The sequence below is a fragment of the Sapajus apella genome, unplaced genomic scaffold (genome assembly GCF_009761245.1).
Source record: "Sapajus apella isolate SASKATOON/1434 unplaced genomic scaffold, GSC_monkey_1.0 scaffold565, whole genome shotgun sequence".
In the NCBI taxonomy this organism is placed as follows: domain Eukaryota; kingdom Metazoa; phylum Chordata; class Mammalia; order Primates; family Cebidae; genus Sapajus; species Sapajus apella.
In genome coordinates this window covers 5,197-23,400 of record NW_022437491.1, presented here as the reverse complement: position 1 = coordinate 23,400, position 18,204 = coordinate 5,197, and the positions used below count along the sequence as shown (strand labels likewise).

The window sequence follows — 18,204 nt, the reverse complement described above, 5'->3', positions numbered from 1 at the left end:
TTTTAGGATATCATAGTGCTGTGAAGCGCAGTGCACTTCAATTTTTTTTAGACAGTGTTTTGCTCTTGTCACCCAGGCTGGAGTGCAATGGCCGATCTCGGCTCACTGCAAACTCCGCCTCCTGGGTTCAAGTGATTCTCCTGCCTTAGTCTCCCAAGTAGCTGGGATTACAGGCATGTGCCACCAGGCCTGGCTAATTTTTGTATTTTTAGTAGAGACGGGGTTTCTCCATGTTGGTCAGGCTGGTCTTGAACTCCTGATCTCAGGTGATCCGCCCACCTTGGCCTCCCAAAGTGCTGGGATTACAGGTGTGAGCCATCGCGCCCCACCAGCACAGTGCACTTCTAATGTACGGCACACCTACTGTGTGCAGGGGGTCTGTAAGGGCTTTGTAGCTGCCATCTTGCTTAACCTCCACTGCAAGATGGTCGTATTATCCACATTCCACAGATAAGGATGCCGAAGCCCAGGGAGCGGGGGGGACGTGCTGAAGGATCCAGGCCCTGGAGTCAGTAGCCAGGATCAGCCGAGCTCCCTCCACTTGTCCTTGGCCGAGTTGTTTACCTGCTCTGAGCAGTTAAAGGGACAGCTCACCATGTAGTTATAAAGTGTCCACCTCATAGGATTGCTGTGAAGGCACCCGACACAGCACACACAGTGTCTAGACTAGCGCTTGGCATGGGGGCAGGGTTCTGGAAATGTCAGCTGTTACTCCTAAGGGGCAGATTGGGGATTAAAACCCAGACATCCGCCCCAGAGCCTGAACTCATGATACACCCACTCCTTGAGGTATGTGACCCCCACCCCTTGCCCCCTCTGATGCCCTACTTTTTCCACCCCAGGTTCAGACTCTGAGTTGCCCCCCCGGCCACTGTTCTCTGAGAAGAGCAGGACCACTGAGGACAGTCCACGGGCAGCGCGGGACAGAAAGAGTGGGGGTGGCAGTGCTGGATGGTCAGACAGGGTCACCTTCCGGGGCCAATACACAGGTAGGTCAGGAGGGAGGGCCGGGATGGGTGCAGCCTCTGGTGGGGGCGGAGGTCTCCTCTGTTATGAGAAGCTTTTTCCATATGCCCAGTGGGTCATTCAAATATCATTTTCTGTCTGTTCCATGATATAAAAACCAGCAGGAAGCATTGTCTTCATGAATCTCTGTGCATTTGTTTATTCATTCATTCACTCATTCAGCAAAGGCTTTCTGATGCCTCCCCTTCACTAGGGCCCACGCTTGGTTCTGGGAAGTCTGTTCAGCTGGTCGATCCTAAATTAGTTTCTGATCACCTGCTCTTTCCCAGCTCAGAGCATACAGGGTGGACACTGACTTGGGTATACCATTTGCATATACCATTGAGTACACCTGGCTTCCTTCAAGTTCTCATTTCCAGAGGGCACCTGTATCTCAGGAAGTCGGCACCTGGCACAGAGTAGACTTGAGATGACACATGGTAGCATTTCAAGTGCTTAACATTTAAAAAAAAAAATATATGGGCCGGACATGGTGGCCCATGCCTGTAATCCCAGCACTTTGGGAGGCCAAGGCGGGAGGATCACCTGAGATCAGTAGTTCAAGACCAGCCTGGCAATGTGGCAAAAACCTGTCTCTACTAAAAATACAAAAAAATTAGCCGGGTGTGGTGGCAGGCACAGGTGGCAGGCACCTGTAATCCCAGCTACTTGGGAGGCTTAGGAACGAGAATTGCTTGAACCTGTGAGGCAGAGGTTGCGGTGAGCTGCGATTGCACCACTGCACTCCAACCTGGGTGACAGTGGAACTCCATTTCAAAAAAAAAAAAAAAAAATATATATATATATATATATATATATATATGTATATGTATATGGTTCTCACCTTCATGAATCTGACTGTGTAGCAGAGAAGACGATAACCAATAGGTAATTATGGTAAAGGCAACATCTCTCACTGACACCTTGCGGAGGAGGGAGGGCTGCTGACCTCAGATTCTGAGGACAAGGCAGGAAGGCAGAGGCACATCTCGGCTCCATGGAGCATAGTGAGGGAGTCAACAGAGACCAAGGAGTTAGAAGCGAGAGTTGCAGGAGCGCCTCCCAGCTCACCGGACAACCTCTCTGTGGATTTACTAGCAAAAGGAAAGAGAGATGATGTTGTTGGATGAGGTTTTGCGCAGCCTTTAAAGGTGATCTCAACCCTTAAAGGTGAGCTCAACCTGGAGAAGTGCTTCTAACACAATGAGAGGAAGACAGTATACAAGTCAAAACCGGACTCTGAAGTCAGTCTCACAGAAAGTGGCTGTGAGCCTCTCTGACCCTCAGTTTCCACATCTGTTGCGTGGGGAAAATAATAGCAGTGACCTTCAGTGCCAGAAAGCCAGAACAGCACAGGAGGGAAATGAGATGATGAGACCTCTCCACCGTGGCTTCAGGTGTCACATAGAAGGCCTTGTTTAAAGCTCAGGGATGGATAGGCAGGAGGTGGTGGGCTGGGTGAGAAGGCCACAGTCCATCCAGCTTTCTCATAACATCAAGTGCTTTACATCTGCCAGGCACTGGGCGGAGCACGGCGTGGATACGGCCCCATTCAGTCCTCCCTACAGGCCTGTGAAATGGGCGCTACGTTTATCCACACATTACGGCCACTCAGCATGGAGGTGAAAACGCCACTGACCCCATTCCCGAGCCATTAGATCCAAACCAGCAAGTTGGGGTGTGGGGAACAGCATCACTTGTTAATTTCTTATTGTTGCTTTGCTTATCATTTCTTCCTGGCCTGCCTTCCAGTCCTGACTTAGCCTGGGTGTGTTGGTTGCTACTGGATGTCATCTGGTTCTGGGATCTGAGATGAAACAGAATAGGCATCTGGAAAAAGCTTGCAATAAACAGACACAAAAATGTGTGCTGACATATATGTGTATATGTATGTCAGTCATACTCATATATATACATATTTTACACATGATGTGTGTATGCACACTCACAGGTGCGCACATGAGAGAGACACAGAGACTATTATAACCATTTGGAGGAAGAGGAAAAAGATCATTATTCCAGAATCCTCCTCAATTTTGCATCATCTAGAGGGCTGATACTGACAGTTCTGATTCCTTTCCCCAGGCCACGAATACCATGTTCTGTCCCCTAAGGCGGTCCCAAAAGGCAATGGCACAGTCTCCTGTCCCCACTGCCGGCCCGTCAGGACCCAGAATGCAGGTAAGGAATGGTACCTGGAAATCTGTCCCAGGCAGCCGCAACTGCAGCTTCTTGCCCTCAGGGAAGTGTGCACGGGACCAGATCTGGCCTGCCCTGAACTCAGCAGTGGGTTACAGGGACAGACCAGGGAACAGGATTTTTCTGGGTGTCCTGTCATCTCATCTGCTGCTCCAGGCGCTGTTGCCTGAAGCCACCTCCTTGATTTAACAAGTTCCCGAAGGGTCCTGATAGATGGGCTCTAGGCAGCAGGGGAACTGGCGTCAGTGATTACGCCTTATTCTCCCCTCCACCCTCCCTTCGCCCCTCATACTTTCCCCCAAGCCCACAGGGAGGAGTGGCTGGATCTGCCCAAGAGATCAGAGAATTCAGGCAATGGCTTCTAGTCCCAGTTCCGCCACTGACTTGCTGCATGACCTTAGGCCAGTTCCTTGACTTCTCTGTGCCTTGGCCACCACATCTCTAATGAAAGGATTGGAAGAGATGGTTTCTAGGCCTTTTCAAGCAATGGTGATGATAATGACTGATGATAACAAGCTGCTGTTTATTAAGTCCCTCTGTATAGAGGGTGTCATGTTAAGGGTTTTGCATACATTAATCCTCACAGTTCTGTGAAGTAAATACTCAGTACTATTATATCCATGTTATAGGCAAGGACAGCAAGGCTCAGAGAGATTAAGTAACTTGCCCAACAGCTCACAGCTTACAAGTGGTGGTGGAAACAGGATTTGAACCCAGGTCTTTGTGACTGCAGAGCCCCACCTCTTTACCACTATGCCCTACCTGTGCTAGCATTAGAGTCCTGCATTCATTCATTCATTCCTTCAGCACCCATCCCGATGGGGCCCTGGGCCCTGTCCCCCAGGAACACAAGGCAGAGTGGCCAGAGGTGGGATAGGCGAACACAAGCAGGGCTGGAGGGTGCCTGACTCTGCCTGGCGGGGTGGGAGGGCTTCCCAGAGGGAGTGGTGGTTGAGCCAAGGCATGAAAGAGAAACAGAGCAGCCCTGGAACTCACCCAGGTGTGGCACTGGGGATTTGTGTGGGAAGAGAACAATGGTGCCCACTCTCCTCTGCTCCCATAGGCCTCTACTAACATCCCTGGTTCCCCCGGGGCGTGTTCTGGGACACTGACAGGTGGAGAATGGGTCTGTCTCACTGTGGGTAGGGGGAAATGGAGGTGGGCTGCATTTGGGAGAGCCCAGGCTTACGATCCAAGGACCACTGCTTCCCAGCTCTGAGACCTTGGCAAATTATTTGATGTCATGGAGCCTCAGTTTCCCCATCTGTAAAGTTGGCGGGGGGAGGAGGAAGACAGTAGCTAGCCCAATGGCTTGTAGGATTTGATAAAATAATGAGAGGGCCTGGCTCATCAAATGCTTGCTCTCACTGTCATGGTTGTGGTCACTATCGTCACCCAGATGGAGGCAGCCTGTCCCCTCCACAGTGGACCTGAGGAGTCCACTGCAGAAGGCCGATCTGATGATTTAGACGTAATCCTCCCCTGACATCTCTCCCTCCTCTTCCAGGCGGTGCTGCCACAGGAGACCCACTGGGACCACCTCCTGCTGATACCCTTCAGTGTCCCCTGTGTGGTCGAGTTGGGTCTCCCCTGGAGGCAGATGGCCCAGGCTCAGCCACCTCTGGTAGGGACAAACGCTTCATTTCTTCTCTTAGCCAGACCCTCAGCTCTCCTTGACCAGGGTTTGGGGACCTGGGTGAGTTTAGCTGGGGCGGCTGCTCTCCCCGTCTGGGACAGAGCAATCGGGGCAGAGGATTTGTTCCCCAAAGAGAGGCCTCCCCAGCGTGGAGTCTCACAGCGGAGGGCCTGTCTGGCTCTCACGTGGGAAGGGCTGGGTGGACCCTGCATCTTTGGCTGCATCTGGCCAAGTGGTCAGACTCTGTCTCTCTCTGCTCTTCCCTCCCTGGTAGGGGCAGAGAAGGCCACCACGAGAAGAAAAGCACCGTCAACTCCCAGCCCCAAGCAGAGGGGCAAGCAGGCGGGGTCGTCACCATGCCCACCCCCTGGACTGTGGTACCTGGCGGCTGCACCCCCAGCACCAGCCCCTCCGGCCTTTGCCTACATCTCCTCGGTGCCTGTCATGCCTTATCCACCAGCCGCTGTGTAAGAGCCTTTCATTCCGACCTTCCCAGCCCCTTTGTTTAGCTCACTGAATATGTTAGCATTCAGACCTGTGTGGGGCGGCTGAGATGCAGTGCACTCCTCCTGTGTTTTATTGCTGCGTGGATAATACGCAGCAGGAGCCCAGCACTTACATAGTCACTCAACAAACCCAAGTACTAAGGAGAGTGCTTAGCCCTGGGACCAGCAGTGAAGGGAACCAGGAAGAGGGAGGGCTCTGCCCTCTGGGAGCTTCTAACTTTGTGGAGACTGAGAATCCTAACCATCTTCCCTTTTCCTTGTGGGTTTTCTCAGCAAGTAAGTGATGACCACTGTTGTTTTTTAAATAGACTTTATTTTTTAGAACAGCTTTGATTTATAAGGAAATTGAGCAGCTAGTCTAGAGAGATTCCCACACACCTCCTCACTCCTGCACAGTTTCCTCTGTTGTTAACATCTTACATCGGCACATTGGCTACGCCAGTGAAGCACTGTTCATACATTATTAGAAACTGAAGTCCATGGTTTATTCAGGCCTCCTCCGTTTTCCTCCAAAGCCCTTTTTCTATCCCAAGATCCCATCCACAGTCCCACATGGTGTGTGATTGTCATGCCTCATTAGGCTCCTCTCGGCCGTGACAGTTTCCCACAGTTCTTTGTTTTTGATAACGTGGACAGCTTTGAGGAGTCCTGGTCGGGTATATTGTAGGACTTTTTGCATAGATTCTGGACATAACGTCAGTCAAGCCAGGAGAGGCAGGGAAGCCAAGACGGAAGTGGCTTGGTTTGGAGCTGGCCAGAGTGACGTTGGAGTCCCATCTGCCCCCTAGTAGCACTGTGGCCCTGGCAAAGTCACTTCCTCTCCAAGCCTCAACTTCCCCATCTGTTAAATGGGGGAAGAATCTGAACCGTGTATTTAATTCTGTGTGTGAGGATTGAGTGCGGCACAGGGCAGGAGCTGGATGAGATGTATGTGGAGTTTGTGGTGCCGGGTGAGCACATGCTCCCTCCTGAGCACACAGTAGCTTTGCCATCCCAGAGAATGTTGCTATTGCTCAGCCTGGTCACTAATAGGAAGAAAAAGGAGTAAAATTGGGTTCAAGATGATAGGATTGTGCAGGGGACCAAAACCCAGACCCCGGAAGTAGGAAACCTATCTTCTTGTCTTCAGCTGTCAGCAGCTGCTTCTCTGCCTGCTTCTCTTGCTGGGAAATGGGTCGATTGGGACTGACACCTTCAGTGCCTGTGTTGCCAGAAGCCTGTAAGTGTGGGCAGTGAGGGCCTGAGTCACGGGGAGGGCTGGTGCTTGGTGGAGCAGGGACCCCAGGCGCCATCCAGCCCTGTTCTCTATTCGGGGACCAGGCCTATAAATGTGCTTTAAAATTTTTTTTATTTATGAATATTTTCTGAGATAGGGTCTTGATTTGTCGTCCAGGCTGGAGTGCAGTGGTGCCATCTTGGCTTACTGCAACCTCTGCCTCCTAGGTTCAAGCGATTCTCATGCCTCAGCCTCTGGGACTACAGGAATGCACCACCACACTCGGCTAATTATTTTGGTATTTTTGATAGAGAAGGGGTTTTGCCACTTTGGCCAAGCTGATCTTGACCGCCTGGCCTCAGGTGATCTGCCCACCTTGGCCTCCCAAAGAGCTGGGATTACAAGGCGCGAGCCATCATGCCTGGTCTGTAAATGTCCTTTCTTGCTGCCCTCTTAGCTGAGTCTGAGCAAGTACTTAAGGGATCTTCCACTCCAGCAACGTTGAGGCCCCGTGCCGCATGCCCAGACCTCCAGCAGACATGGGGGAGAACGCCTGCCCATGTTCCGACTCATTGGGCGGGAAAGGTTTTGCCTGGAATTCACCATGGAGTCTTTACTTCTCCCGAGGCCCCATTCCACATTCTTCCAGGCTCTGGCCTGTAGGCAGAACTAACCAGGTTGCTGTTTCCAAGTTAGGATGGGTGGGTTATACCTATGCCTCAGTTTCCTCCTCTGCAAAATGGGTTGTGGTGAGGATTGAATGAATTAATGCATGGAAAGCCCATAATACATAGAAGTTGGCCAATGACAATGGTGCTTCTAATGCTGCTAGAATGTGGGCTGGTGGCATCCTGAAGTTTCTCCAGCTGCTGGTCAGCAGGACTGAGCGGGCTCAGTGGCTGAGGCCAGTGCAGTTTGGAAAGTGGAGTGGGCCTGTGCTGCCCCCTGCTGGGCAGCTGCCCCATAGGCCCTGCAGCCAAGGCTTTCCAGCCCAGAGGGACTTTTTCAGTGTCTGCCCTAGGGAGAGTTTTGGGTAACTTTCAGGCCAAGCTGGCCATCAAATTAACAGAAGGTGGGGGTGTATGAGAACCCAGTCCAGACAGTCCCCGCTTTTACAATGGTTCAATTTATGATTTTTCGACTTTACGGTGGGTTTATAGGGACGTAACCCCCTTGTAATTTGAGGAGCCTCTGTAGTTACTTACACCAGACTATCCCTAGAGGAAGGAGTGCAGGCTGCTGTTTATGGGATCGGGGAAGCCCATTCATTCAGTTCAGATTATTTTTATCAACATCTGCTGCTTGCCAGTTAGTACAGGTTAGAGATACGGGGAGAGTCAGGGCTGGGTGCGAACCCATGGCTGCCCCTTCCAGCTCTCTGACCCTGGGTCTTAGGAGCTCACATTTATAGAACACTTACCGTGGCCTGGAAGTGCCAGGCTTTTTACCTGAATTTTCCATGGGCTCTGAACTGAGAGGTTGCTAACTGTGGTTGTTTTAGGTGGGAAAACAGAGGCCTTGCAAAGTGACTTAGCTTGTCCAGAGTCACATGGCTAGCCTAGCAGAATGATTGGCATTTGGGGTGGGCCGCCAGGGCCTGAGCTGCTAAGGCCGGCATGTTCTTCTGCCTCCTGACTCACTTAGCGTCTCTGAGCTCCACTTTGCTCATCTGTAAAATAAAGATAAAGGCACCAGGTGGTACCTGGGTACCTGGGCTAGGCTCTGGGTTCAACTGTTGGAGGAACTGCCAGACTGTCCTCCACAGCGGCTGCACCGTTTACATTCCCACCAGCAGTGCGGAGGGTTCCAGTGTCTCCACACCCTTGTCAACACTGGTCGCTATCTGTCCTTTTTGATTTTAGCCAGCTTAGGTGTGTGGAGTGGTTTCACTTTGCATTTCCTGCTGGCTGATGGTGCACATCTTTTCACGTGTGTATCGTTTGTTTGAATGTCTCCTTTGGAGGAATGTCTGTTTGGATCATCTGTTGTTACACACTGGACAGTAGTGTAACTTAGAAAGTGGGTGCTCAGGAGTAAAGCCAGACTTCACAGTGTGCCAAGTGAGATGCCAGTGAGTGACTCCGCCAAGGCCTCCTAAACTTGTGCCCCTTTATCACCCTCCCCTGCCACACATGCTTTATTCAACAATGCAGAGGCCACACCCCCTCTTCCCACTGCTGGTTTCCTGGAACCCTAAACTTAGTGGCCCTGATAGATGCCACTGTCACTTCTTAAGGAAATCCGTGCTTCATCTCAATAGGCTTGTCAGCTCATTCCCACAGCACTTTAAAACCACACCCCACATTCCTGTAGGACTGGGCTGGGAAGGATGTCCTTCCCCTCCCTTCCCAGGATACCTGGGGCCAGACCCTCCCGCTCCTGCAGAATTCCTATTATTATTACTATTATTGCCTTTCTCCAGCACCCCATGCTTGGCAAATGGAACTCCCAGATATTCTCCAATGAGGGGGCTTTGCTGTCAAGCCTGGGGTGACCCTGGGCTTCCCAAGATCCGGCTCCAAGAAGGTTGCAGGAGTCCATGTTTTCTCGTCCCACTGTAACCCCAGAGCCTGGCACACTAGATGGGCAGTCAATCACTGTGAGATGAACAGGTGGATTGAACTTCCTGTCCTGGAACACCTGTTCTGGGTCAGGCACACGTGTTGTTATCTTCCTTCATCTTTCCAAGAAATCCCTTAATGTGTGCCCATTATTCCCATTTTAGAGGTAGAGAAATTGAGAGACCCAGAGAGTAGGGCCCAGCGGCCCAGCTGGGATGTAGAAGGGGGTTGACCCCACACGCGGTGCTCCTTGGCTCGTCCCTAGCCTCCCCACGTGTAATGAGCCCACTCACTTCTCCCTGCAGGTACTATGCGCCCGCAGGACCTACCTCAGCCCGACCAGCCGCCGAGTGGCCCCCCACAGCCTCTCCCCCGCCAGCCCAGGGGCACCGGCACTCCATCCAGCTCGACCTGGGCGACCTGGAGGAGCTCAACAAGGCCCTGAGCCGGGCCGTGCAGGCTGCCGAGAGCGTCCGCTCCACCACCAGGCAGATGAGCCGCTCGCTGTCCGCCGACCTGCGCCAGGCTCACAGCCTGCGGGGCTCCTGCCTCTTCTGACTTCACTGGGGGCCCAGAGACAGATGAGTGGGTGGGTGGGCAGGTGGCTGCCAGGCCAGGCGCGGGCTGGAGCTGCTGAGGCCCGGAAGGCCCGCATAGTTTCTCACCAGGAGAGTATCCCTCCAGCACAGACCCCGCCTGCTCAGTCCCTGTGCTTTCCGAGTGGAGGGGGTGCCAGCTCAATCACCAAGAGATGTGACTTTCCAGGAGCACCTGCCCCTCACAGAGGTGCTGTGAGCGAGGCCCGCCTACGTCCGGGCAGAGCCTCTGACAGTCTCTCCTAGTCCTGCACGTGTCCACCTGCAGCTAATAATAGGCATTTTATATACAGATGGACAGATATTTTTTTAAACTGGGGAGTTTTCCTGATCTTGGGTCCTCCTTAGGAGGCCAGACAAGAAAGGAAAGGCGTACGGTTTCTGGAGCACACCTGTCCCCCATGTGACCAGTCACTCTGGGGCAAGCACCTCTGGAAGGGCACAGCTGGAGACCTTTCTCCTAGTGACTGGCAGTCAGTGGGGCATTTTACGATGTCAGAGCCCCAGGCTGACATGCCTCCAGCTTCTCCATGGCAGCAGAGGCCTTCCCCGCAGGCCTGCTGGGATGGAGGCAAGCTACAAAGCACCCAGGACGCCGTCCACTGTAGTCCCTCTCAGTACCTCACGCAAGGTCCCCAGCTTCTCCTAGGATCCCAGTGGCATTTATCAGTGGCCAGCTACCTGCCAAGCCTGGGCTGGGGCACGGTCTGTGGCCATAAGGCTAGGCTGCCTCCCGCACCCCCACCCCATGGCAGCACATACCTCTGCATTTCTGGAATGTGTGTGCATCAATGATGTTTGTATATTTGAGGCATTTAAAAATCTATTTTCGTTACAAGGGCAAATGAAGAATGAATATTGATCTTAAAAAAAAGAAAGAAGACAAAAAAAATACCCAGAGCCATGTGTGTCTGTGGTGTGTGTCATTAACTTTGCCTTCTAGGCTGGGCATGGTGGCTCACGCCTGTAATCCCAGCACTTTGGGAGGCTGGGGTGGCAAGATCACGAGGTTAGGAGTTCGAGACCAGCCTGACCAACGTGGTGAAACCCTGTGTCTACTAAAAGTAGAAAAATGAGCCGGGCATTTTGTCATGTGCCTATGGTCCCAGCTACTCGGGAGGCTGAAGCAGGAGAATCATTTGAACCCGCAGGCCGAGGTTGCAGTGAGCTGAGATCGGGCCACTGTACCCCAGCCTGGGTGACAGAGTGAGACTCCATCTAAAAAACAAAAAACAACAACAAAAAAACCTTTTGCCTTCTAAAGTCAAGTTTATGGGGTGGAAGATTTGATGCCCAGCCCAACTCTTTCCCAGGAGACCTGTTGGGTGCCTGCCTGCCTCCCTCTGGTGGCTTCCGTTTCTCCAGTTTTTCCCATCTGCGTATCTAAGAATCATAAATCTTTCAGCTGCAGGGGGCTTTGAGGTAGGGCTGCCTAGCCAAGTCCCTTTTGACTGAGGCCGAAGATGTTGATGTGGCTCACGTTGGGTTGGCATCTATGAGAGTGTGGACCTTGACTCTCCCCAGTGCTCCTTCAACAGCGAACAGCAGCTGCCATTTAGGGAGCACCTCCTAGCCCCTGATCCCTGTGCTAAGCGCTGGGCCTGTCCTGCTTCACACAGCCCACATGCTAGCCCTCAAGACCCTACCATGCCCCCCCTTTTACTGATGAGGAGAGAGGTTCCACTGGGCCATCTGCCCAGACTGGTTCGGGAGAGAGCCTGGGTTTGAACTCACATTGGTCTGAGTCCAAAGTCCACATTCTTTGTAATGTATGTTTTTTGCTTCCTATACCCCCATGATTTTTTTTCTCTTCACCTCCTACTGCTGCTTTCTGTGGGTTTTCCTTCCACCTTCACTTCTCGCCTCCCTCGCTTCTCCCTGTCCTGCCCACCACGACTCATTTCTGTTTCCTTTTTCAGCAGATCCTCCTCAGTAGGGTTGAAAATGGTGTCTCACTGAAGGTAATACTGAAATGGAAAAGACTGGGTAGTTTATTTTTTAAAAAGAAGTTTAATTGACTCACAGTTCCACAGGCTTCACAGGAAGCATGGCTGGGAGACCTCAGGAAACTTACAATCATGGTGGAATCAAGTCCCTTCTTCACAATGCAGCAGGAGAGAGAGAGATTGAGAGAGAGAGAGAGAGAGAGAGAGAGAGAGCACGAAGGGGGAAGGGCTACACACTTTTAAGCAACCAGATCTCATGAGAAACAGCACTCAGGGGATGATGCTAAAGCATTAGAAACCACCCCCATGTTCTTGTACGTTCTGAACCTTCAGTTTCAGGCCATTCTGGGGCCCCAGAGGCTGCTTTGTCCACTTGCCTTCTAAGGACATCAGCACGGCATCCCTAGCCTCCGTGTTGTGGACACAGCAGTGGTTTGGGTGCTGAGCAAAGGGTGCTGGGGTCTTGGGCCTGTGGAGCTTGGCTGTTGGGACAGGAGATACAAAGGGGAGTGGTACCTGAGGACACAGGACTGGACCCCTGAGTGTCAGGGCTTTGGGCTAATGGTCCTGTCACCCTGGGTGGCATAGGCAGCTGCACACGCAGAATTGCTCTAACAACTCAGCCCAACTTTTCTGCCACTGGAAGGGTGCTGCTTCCCTCACGTAACAAGAGGCTGTCCATCGTGAGCCCCGAGGTCTGGGTGAGGCCAGCCCTTCGTGGCATGTGTCACTGAGTGGGTCGTGTCTTGGGCTTGGCTCCACCTCGGGGCTCTACATTTGCAAGATGTCAGCTGATTTCCAGGGACTGGCCTCACCCTTAAGTGTTGCCTCCTCTGGGCCTCCCAGGTGGGCATCCTCCATGGAGGACACCTCCATGGAGACACCCAGCCCGTCTGGCCTGGGCCCCAAGTCCTCTCCATCACTCTAACCCTTCCCTGCCCTGCCTGGCCAGGCAACCGCCTCTGGACTGGATGTCCACAGCAGCCTTCACTTAGGCCTTCCTGCCTCCAGCCTGGTCCCCCAATGTGCCCCCCAATGGTCATGGTAATAGTGAAATAAAGTCCTTATGATTGGCACCATATGCCATGAACTCTCCCCACCCCATCCACCTTGGATTAGTCTGTTCTCACATTGCTATAAAGAACTACCTGAGACTGGGTAGTTTATGAAAAAAAAATAAAAGAGGTTTAATTGACTCACAGTTCTTCAGGCTTAACAGGAAGTACCACTGGTAGGACTTGGGAAACTTACAATCATGGTGGAAGGCAAAGAGGAAGCAAGTCCCTTCTTCACAAGGCAGCAGGAGAGAGCCAGCGAAGAGGGAGGTGCTCCGCACTTCCAAACAACCAGATCTCATGAGAAACAGCACTGGGGGGGGGATGGTGCCAAACCATTAGAAACCACCCCCATGACCCAATCAGCTCCACCAGGACCCACCTCCAACACATGGGGGTGACAATTCCACATGAGATTTGGGTGGGGACACAGGCAAACCATATCACACCTCCACTCCTGTTTAGGGTCTTCTGCCCCAAGGTTTTTCAAATGCATCCTCTCATTTCCTTGCTTGCAGGAGGAACAGAAAGTTTTTTTGTTTTTTCATGACTAAAGTTTTATTACAATCTTGCTGTTAGGAGAAAGGCCTTACAGTAGTCTCAGTTTAGAAATTCACATGTGTGGGCCGAGCGCGCAGCTCACGCCTGGAATCCCAGCACTTTGGGAGGCTGAGGCGGGCGGATCACGAGGTCAGGAGTTAGACCAGCCTGGCCAATATGGTGAAACCCCATCTCTACTAAAAATACAAAAATTAGTGGGGCGTAGTGGCACGCGCCTGTAGTCCCAGCTATTCAGGAGGCTGAGGCAGGAGAATTGCTTGCAGCAGAGGTTGCAGTGAAGTGGGATTGCGTCACTGCATACCAGCCTAGGCCGCAGAGCAAGACTCTGTCTCAAAAAAAAAAAAAAGCTATATTTCTTTGCTTGTATTACTTTAAATGGACACATAATGTACATATCTATAGGTACTGTGTGATATTGAATGTTCCCAACACTAAGAAATGGCAACTGAGGTGAAAATGTTCATGACCCTGATTTGATCTTCACACATTGTACACAGGAACAGCAGGTTGTATTATGCTCCTTATCTTTCTAGATTGGTTCAGATGCCCCTTCCAGGAAGTCTTTCTAGATTTCCACCCTGCAGAAGAAATTATCTTCCTACAGTGCTGGCCTCCCACAGCACTCAGTGCCTGTCATCATCTGTCCTGGCACATGTGAGGCTCTTTCCACCAGGGACAGCGTCTTATCCAGTGCCCAGCCAGGGTCCAATTCAGGGCAGGCTTCAGAATGAATGAATGAACAAATGACTAACAACCGAGCTGTTCCAAACACAGAAGCTTTATTGATGCAAGTGAGGGAAAGAACTGAGGTACACGTGCTGGGTTGGAGGGGGAGGATGGCCCCCAAGTCTCTGTCCTGATCCAAGACTGTGTCCTGCTAGGACTCCTTCTCCTCCTGTTTCCTCTCCTTCTCATGCTGCTTCTCCAGCGGCTCACACAAATCCTAGAAGGCAGTGGGGAGGTGGGGTGAGGGGGAAGCAGAGGGACGGAGAAAGGGTGGGAGGTCTTCTGGGAGGGGCACGCAGAATGAGCTCTGGCCTGTGGAACCAGCTCAACCAGCGTTCCAACCCTGGCACTGTCACTTCCCAGCTGGGTGATCTTGGGCAAGTCATTTTCTGTCTCTGAGCCTCAGCTTATTTGCCTCTAAAATGGGGGCTCAGACCCTTAAGAACCACGGGCATTGACTGAGCACTTAGGACCCGCAGGACCCTTACGCTGCATCTCCTGAATTCCTCACCACCGCCACTACTATGCAGATGATGTAACTGAGGCTCAGGGTGGCCATGGAGCCCATTCGAGGCTCCCAAGCCAGACAGCACGGGTGCCAGGCTGTGGATCGGGTGAGCTGACTACAGTGGTTGTGTTTCTAAGCCCTGTCCCAGGATCCTGGAGCTGGGGGTGGGGGGGCAGGTCACACCACTGGTGGTGCTCTCAGGTGGCAAGTGGGTGGAATTTGTTTTTCTTTGACTAGTCATGGAAGTACTGCATGTGTATGTTTTAAAACCTGGAACCAGCTCATCGGCACTGTGATTTCACAGATATTAGGGCATGGGGCCACACCAAGGCAAGACTTCAAACACAGATTTAAAGAAAAGTGTTAAGGAGCTCATTACACAGTAATTCGCATTTGTAGCAAAAATCGGGATGGTGATTCTGGCCGTGCTGCAGTGCGGGTGACACTGAAAACCGCAGTATCAATTCCCCACTGCACAGGTACTAAAAATAAGCAGGGGGCTGGGCATGACGGCTTATGCCTGTAATCCCAGCACTCTGGGAGGCCGAGGTGAGTGGATCACCTGAGGTCGGGAGTTCGAGACCAGCCTGGCCAACATGGTGAAACCCTGTCTTTACTAAAAATATAAAAATTAGCTGGGCATGGTGGCGCATGCCTGTAACCCCAGCTACGTGGGAGGCTGAGGCAGGAGAATCGCTTGAACCCGGGAGCAGAGCTGAGATCCTGCCACTGCACTCCAGCCTGGCAACTGAGTGAGACTCCATCTCAAAAAAAAAAAAAAAAAAAAAAGAATTGAGCAGGGAGTGGAGATGGGGTGAAAGCCCGGGGTTTGGGAGGCATCTGTAGGTGGTAACTCCCCATATTGTGTCTCCTCCAGTTGCCAATCCCCCCCACCCCTGCCACCTTGGCTCACACTATTTCCTCCTGTTAGCTTTGAGATCCGCCCTGGTTTCCCGGGGACTTCTCCCTCCTGGGCTGTCATCCACCACCCCTGGCGTCTGTAGAGCTCAGCTGTTCCTACAGTGAGGCAGGTGCCTAAAAGCAGATCTGTCCGGTTGTGCAGCCATGGTTGGCAGCTCTCCCACTCCGGGGCTCTGAGGCTGCCCAAGGTGGGCACTGGACAAGGTGGGCACTGCCCAATCCCTTGCATTTACCTTCGTTGAATCGGTGTACAGGACTTCTGACCTGGGAATGTGCAAGCAGTCGAGAGCTTCGTAGAACTCTCCTAGTTGCTCCTTGGTCGTCTCTGGCTTGTCAGCTGCAGGAAGAGTAAGGAGACTGAGTGGGGACGCAGTGGGGCCCGGGTGAGAGGCAGGGAGGGCTGGGGTTCTGGGGGCCCAGCCCCAGGGGTGGGTGAATGGTGGGCGAGGCCTAGGTGGGGCATGAACTTGGGGCTGCCAAGCATGCCTACCATAGACAGACAGTCCCGACTTCTTCTCATCGTCCACGTCAAAAGCGAGCATGAAGGTCCTAGTGTCCCTGAGGATCAGCAGGTAAGCGACATATTCTTGTCCTGCCACTGGAAGAGAAAAAAGAGCCTCTGGGTGAGAACATGGGCTCGCACAATGGTGCCCACCTTACAGGTGAGGAGGCCTAGGTGTGTCCAGGCCCACACAGCCCATCCGTGAAGGCCTGGGGCTCCCCTGGGCCACTGTGTGCCCAACCCCACTGCGTGCCAGGCTCCACGCCAAGCACTTTCTGTACATAGGATCACAGGAGCCTCACACAGACTGTGGCAGTCAGGGCCTTTCTCCCCATTTACAGATGAGGAAAATGAGGCCCAGGGAGGAGGCTTAGGCGGCTAAACAGTGTCAGTTTAGCTCCATCAGCTCCCTGCTATGTGCCACCCCTGTGGTGATGGGAGGACAGAGTTGAAGGCACCACCTATCCAACATACAGGCTTCCACCCTGGGTTTCCAAAGCATCTTAAAGAGGGAGAGAGAGGCAGGTCTGAAGCCAGCCTGGAGTTTCAATTCCAGTTCTGATTATAAGCTGTGTGACCTCAGGGAAGCTATTTGAGGTCTCTGTTCTGTTTCCTCATGTGATTCTCCCAATGTCCTCTTAAAGCTGTTTCTGAGCACATCGTAAGAGCTCAAAGATGTTAGTGATTATTTCTCTGTGCCCAAAGTCTCCAGGACCCTAGACCCACCCCACCCCCTAATTTATGCTGGCCTGCCCTGTTCCCACGGTGAACCCTCCTGCCTGAGGGCTGGCCCTCACCAAATTTGGAGATGGTCCCATTCTCCCGCTGGACATTCAGGTAGCTAGAGTTATAGATGCACTCGTTCCGGCTAAAGCCAAACAGAAAACAGAAGGAAAACAGTACAATTAACAAGGAGAAGTGGACAATCGCCCATCGCAGCCCAGGGGCAAGAGTCTGGTGGAGATTAAAGCTAGCCCTCCCGGGTCTACCCATGGAAAGGCCAAGGCCAGAAGAAGGAGCGGCTTGCTCAGGTCAGAAGCTGAGATGGGGTGGGCTGGAATGGGGGATCTCACTTGGTCTGGTACTGTCTGAGAAAGATCGTGTCCTCTGTCTTGTTGGGGGTGAAGTAAAAGAAAGTTGCTTGAATATCCTGAGCCATCTTCTTGAACTCCTCGTTTTTAAAAGCCGATGCGATATAAAACCACTTGCCGGAGATCTAGGGAGAAGGTGGGAGTGGTGATGGGGGCTTGATGCTGAGTCTTTAACTGTCAGCCAGGAAGAGACTCAGGCAGATATCTCCCTGATTTTGCAAATGGGGAGATGAGGCCCCTGGTGGGGAGCAGGCATGCAGGAGCTCACCCTGAGGATCAGTCACTCCCCCTGGGCAGCCACTCCAGGCCCAGCAAAGAATTGTCCTCTGCAAAGGACTCTGCAGTGAGGTTTCTGAGTTTGGAGGCAGGGGGCACCTCCAGAGTTCCCTGGGCTGGTAAGAATTTTACCCCAAGGACCCAGCAAAGAAAAGGGCAGAGCCAGGAGCAGGCGGCTGACCACAGCCAGCAGGGAAAGGGAGGCAGCTGCCCACGTGCACAGGGCAGGGCTAGCGCAGGCACTCACCCGGTCTAGGGTAGCGTTGGTGATGGGCACCGGTCTTAGGTTGGCACACACTGGGATCTGGGCTTCTAGCAGAGGTAGGAGGCTCAGGACTATAAGAACCCAGGGCAGTGCCATGTTGAGACCAGGGGGCATGTGGAGCCAGGCAGTGCTGGTGGCCAGAGGGTGCAGTCACCTTTATAATAACCTGTGGGTGGTCACCTGGAGCCCAACAAAAGTTTGCTTTGTGTCTGTGACACAATCCTGTCAGCACTTGGGAAATGCCTTGCACAAAACCTTTTCCCAAAGGCCAGCTGAGGGTACAGCCTGCAACCCCAGGTCTAATTTGAGTTCCTGACATGGAGAGGTTACAAAAGCTCTAGAGTCTGGTGGCCCAAGGCCAAGGTGGGTGCAGGGCTGCAGCCCCGTTAGTAAACATGTCAGTCTGTAGATTTCAAGAGAGAGGCCTCCCGCTCAGCAATCTTAAGCCTTTATTCAATTCCCATCCCACTGAGTGCCAAGACTTCAGTGGGACCCAGCCGCAAGCCAAATGATGAAACCACCTTCCAGAGTCACCAGGCTGGCATGGGGTGTGTTGTGGTGGGGAGAGTTGGGGGGAGGGGTGCTGGGTGAAGGCAAACATGGATTCAGTTACACAGAGTGTGGCAACAGCTGT

At 52.6% G+C, this 18,204-nt stretch overlaps 2 protein-coding genes across 2 annotated transcripts in view; one reads left to right on the top strand and one right to left on the bottom strand.

Annotated features, from left to right (window-relative positions):
* The window catches only part of LOC116546068 (microtubule organization protein AKNA-like), a 31,232-nt gene extending 20,609 nt beyond the window's left edge, over positions 1–10,623 (top strand). The window contains 6 exon segments of the mRNA XM_032272416.1: positions 843–989; positions 3,091–3,113; positions 3,115–3,186; positions 4,712–4,828; positions 5,115–5,307; positions 9,429–10,623. Of these exon segments, the coding sequence (XP_032128307.1) occupies positions 843–989; positions 3,091–3,113; positions 3,115–3,186; positions 4,712–4,828; positions 5,115–5,307; positions 9,429–9,568 (692 nt within the window). The 3' untranslated portion in view covers positions 9,569–10,623.
* Positions 10,624–14,041: 3,418 nt separating this feature from the next.
* LOC116546070 (alpha-1-acid glycoprotein 1-like) lies at positions 14,042–17,870 on the bottom strand. The gene is made up of 6 exons (XM_032272417.1): positions 17,553–17,870; positions 17,012–17,154; positions 16,736–16,806; positions 15,927–16,034; positions 15,670–15,773; positions 14,042–14,224 (listed from the first exon to the last, which is right to left on the bottom strand). Exons 1-6 carry the CDS (start codon positions 17,682–17,684, stop codon positions 14,159–14,161), a joined length of 624 nt encoding a protein of 207 aa, XP_032128308.1. The 5' UTR covers positions 17,685–17,870; the 3' UTR covers positions 14,042–14,158.
* Positions 17,871–18,204: the final 334 nt, after the last annotated feature.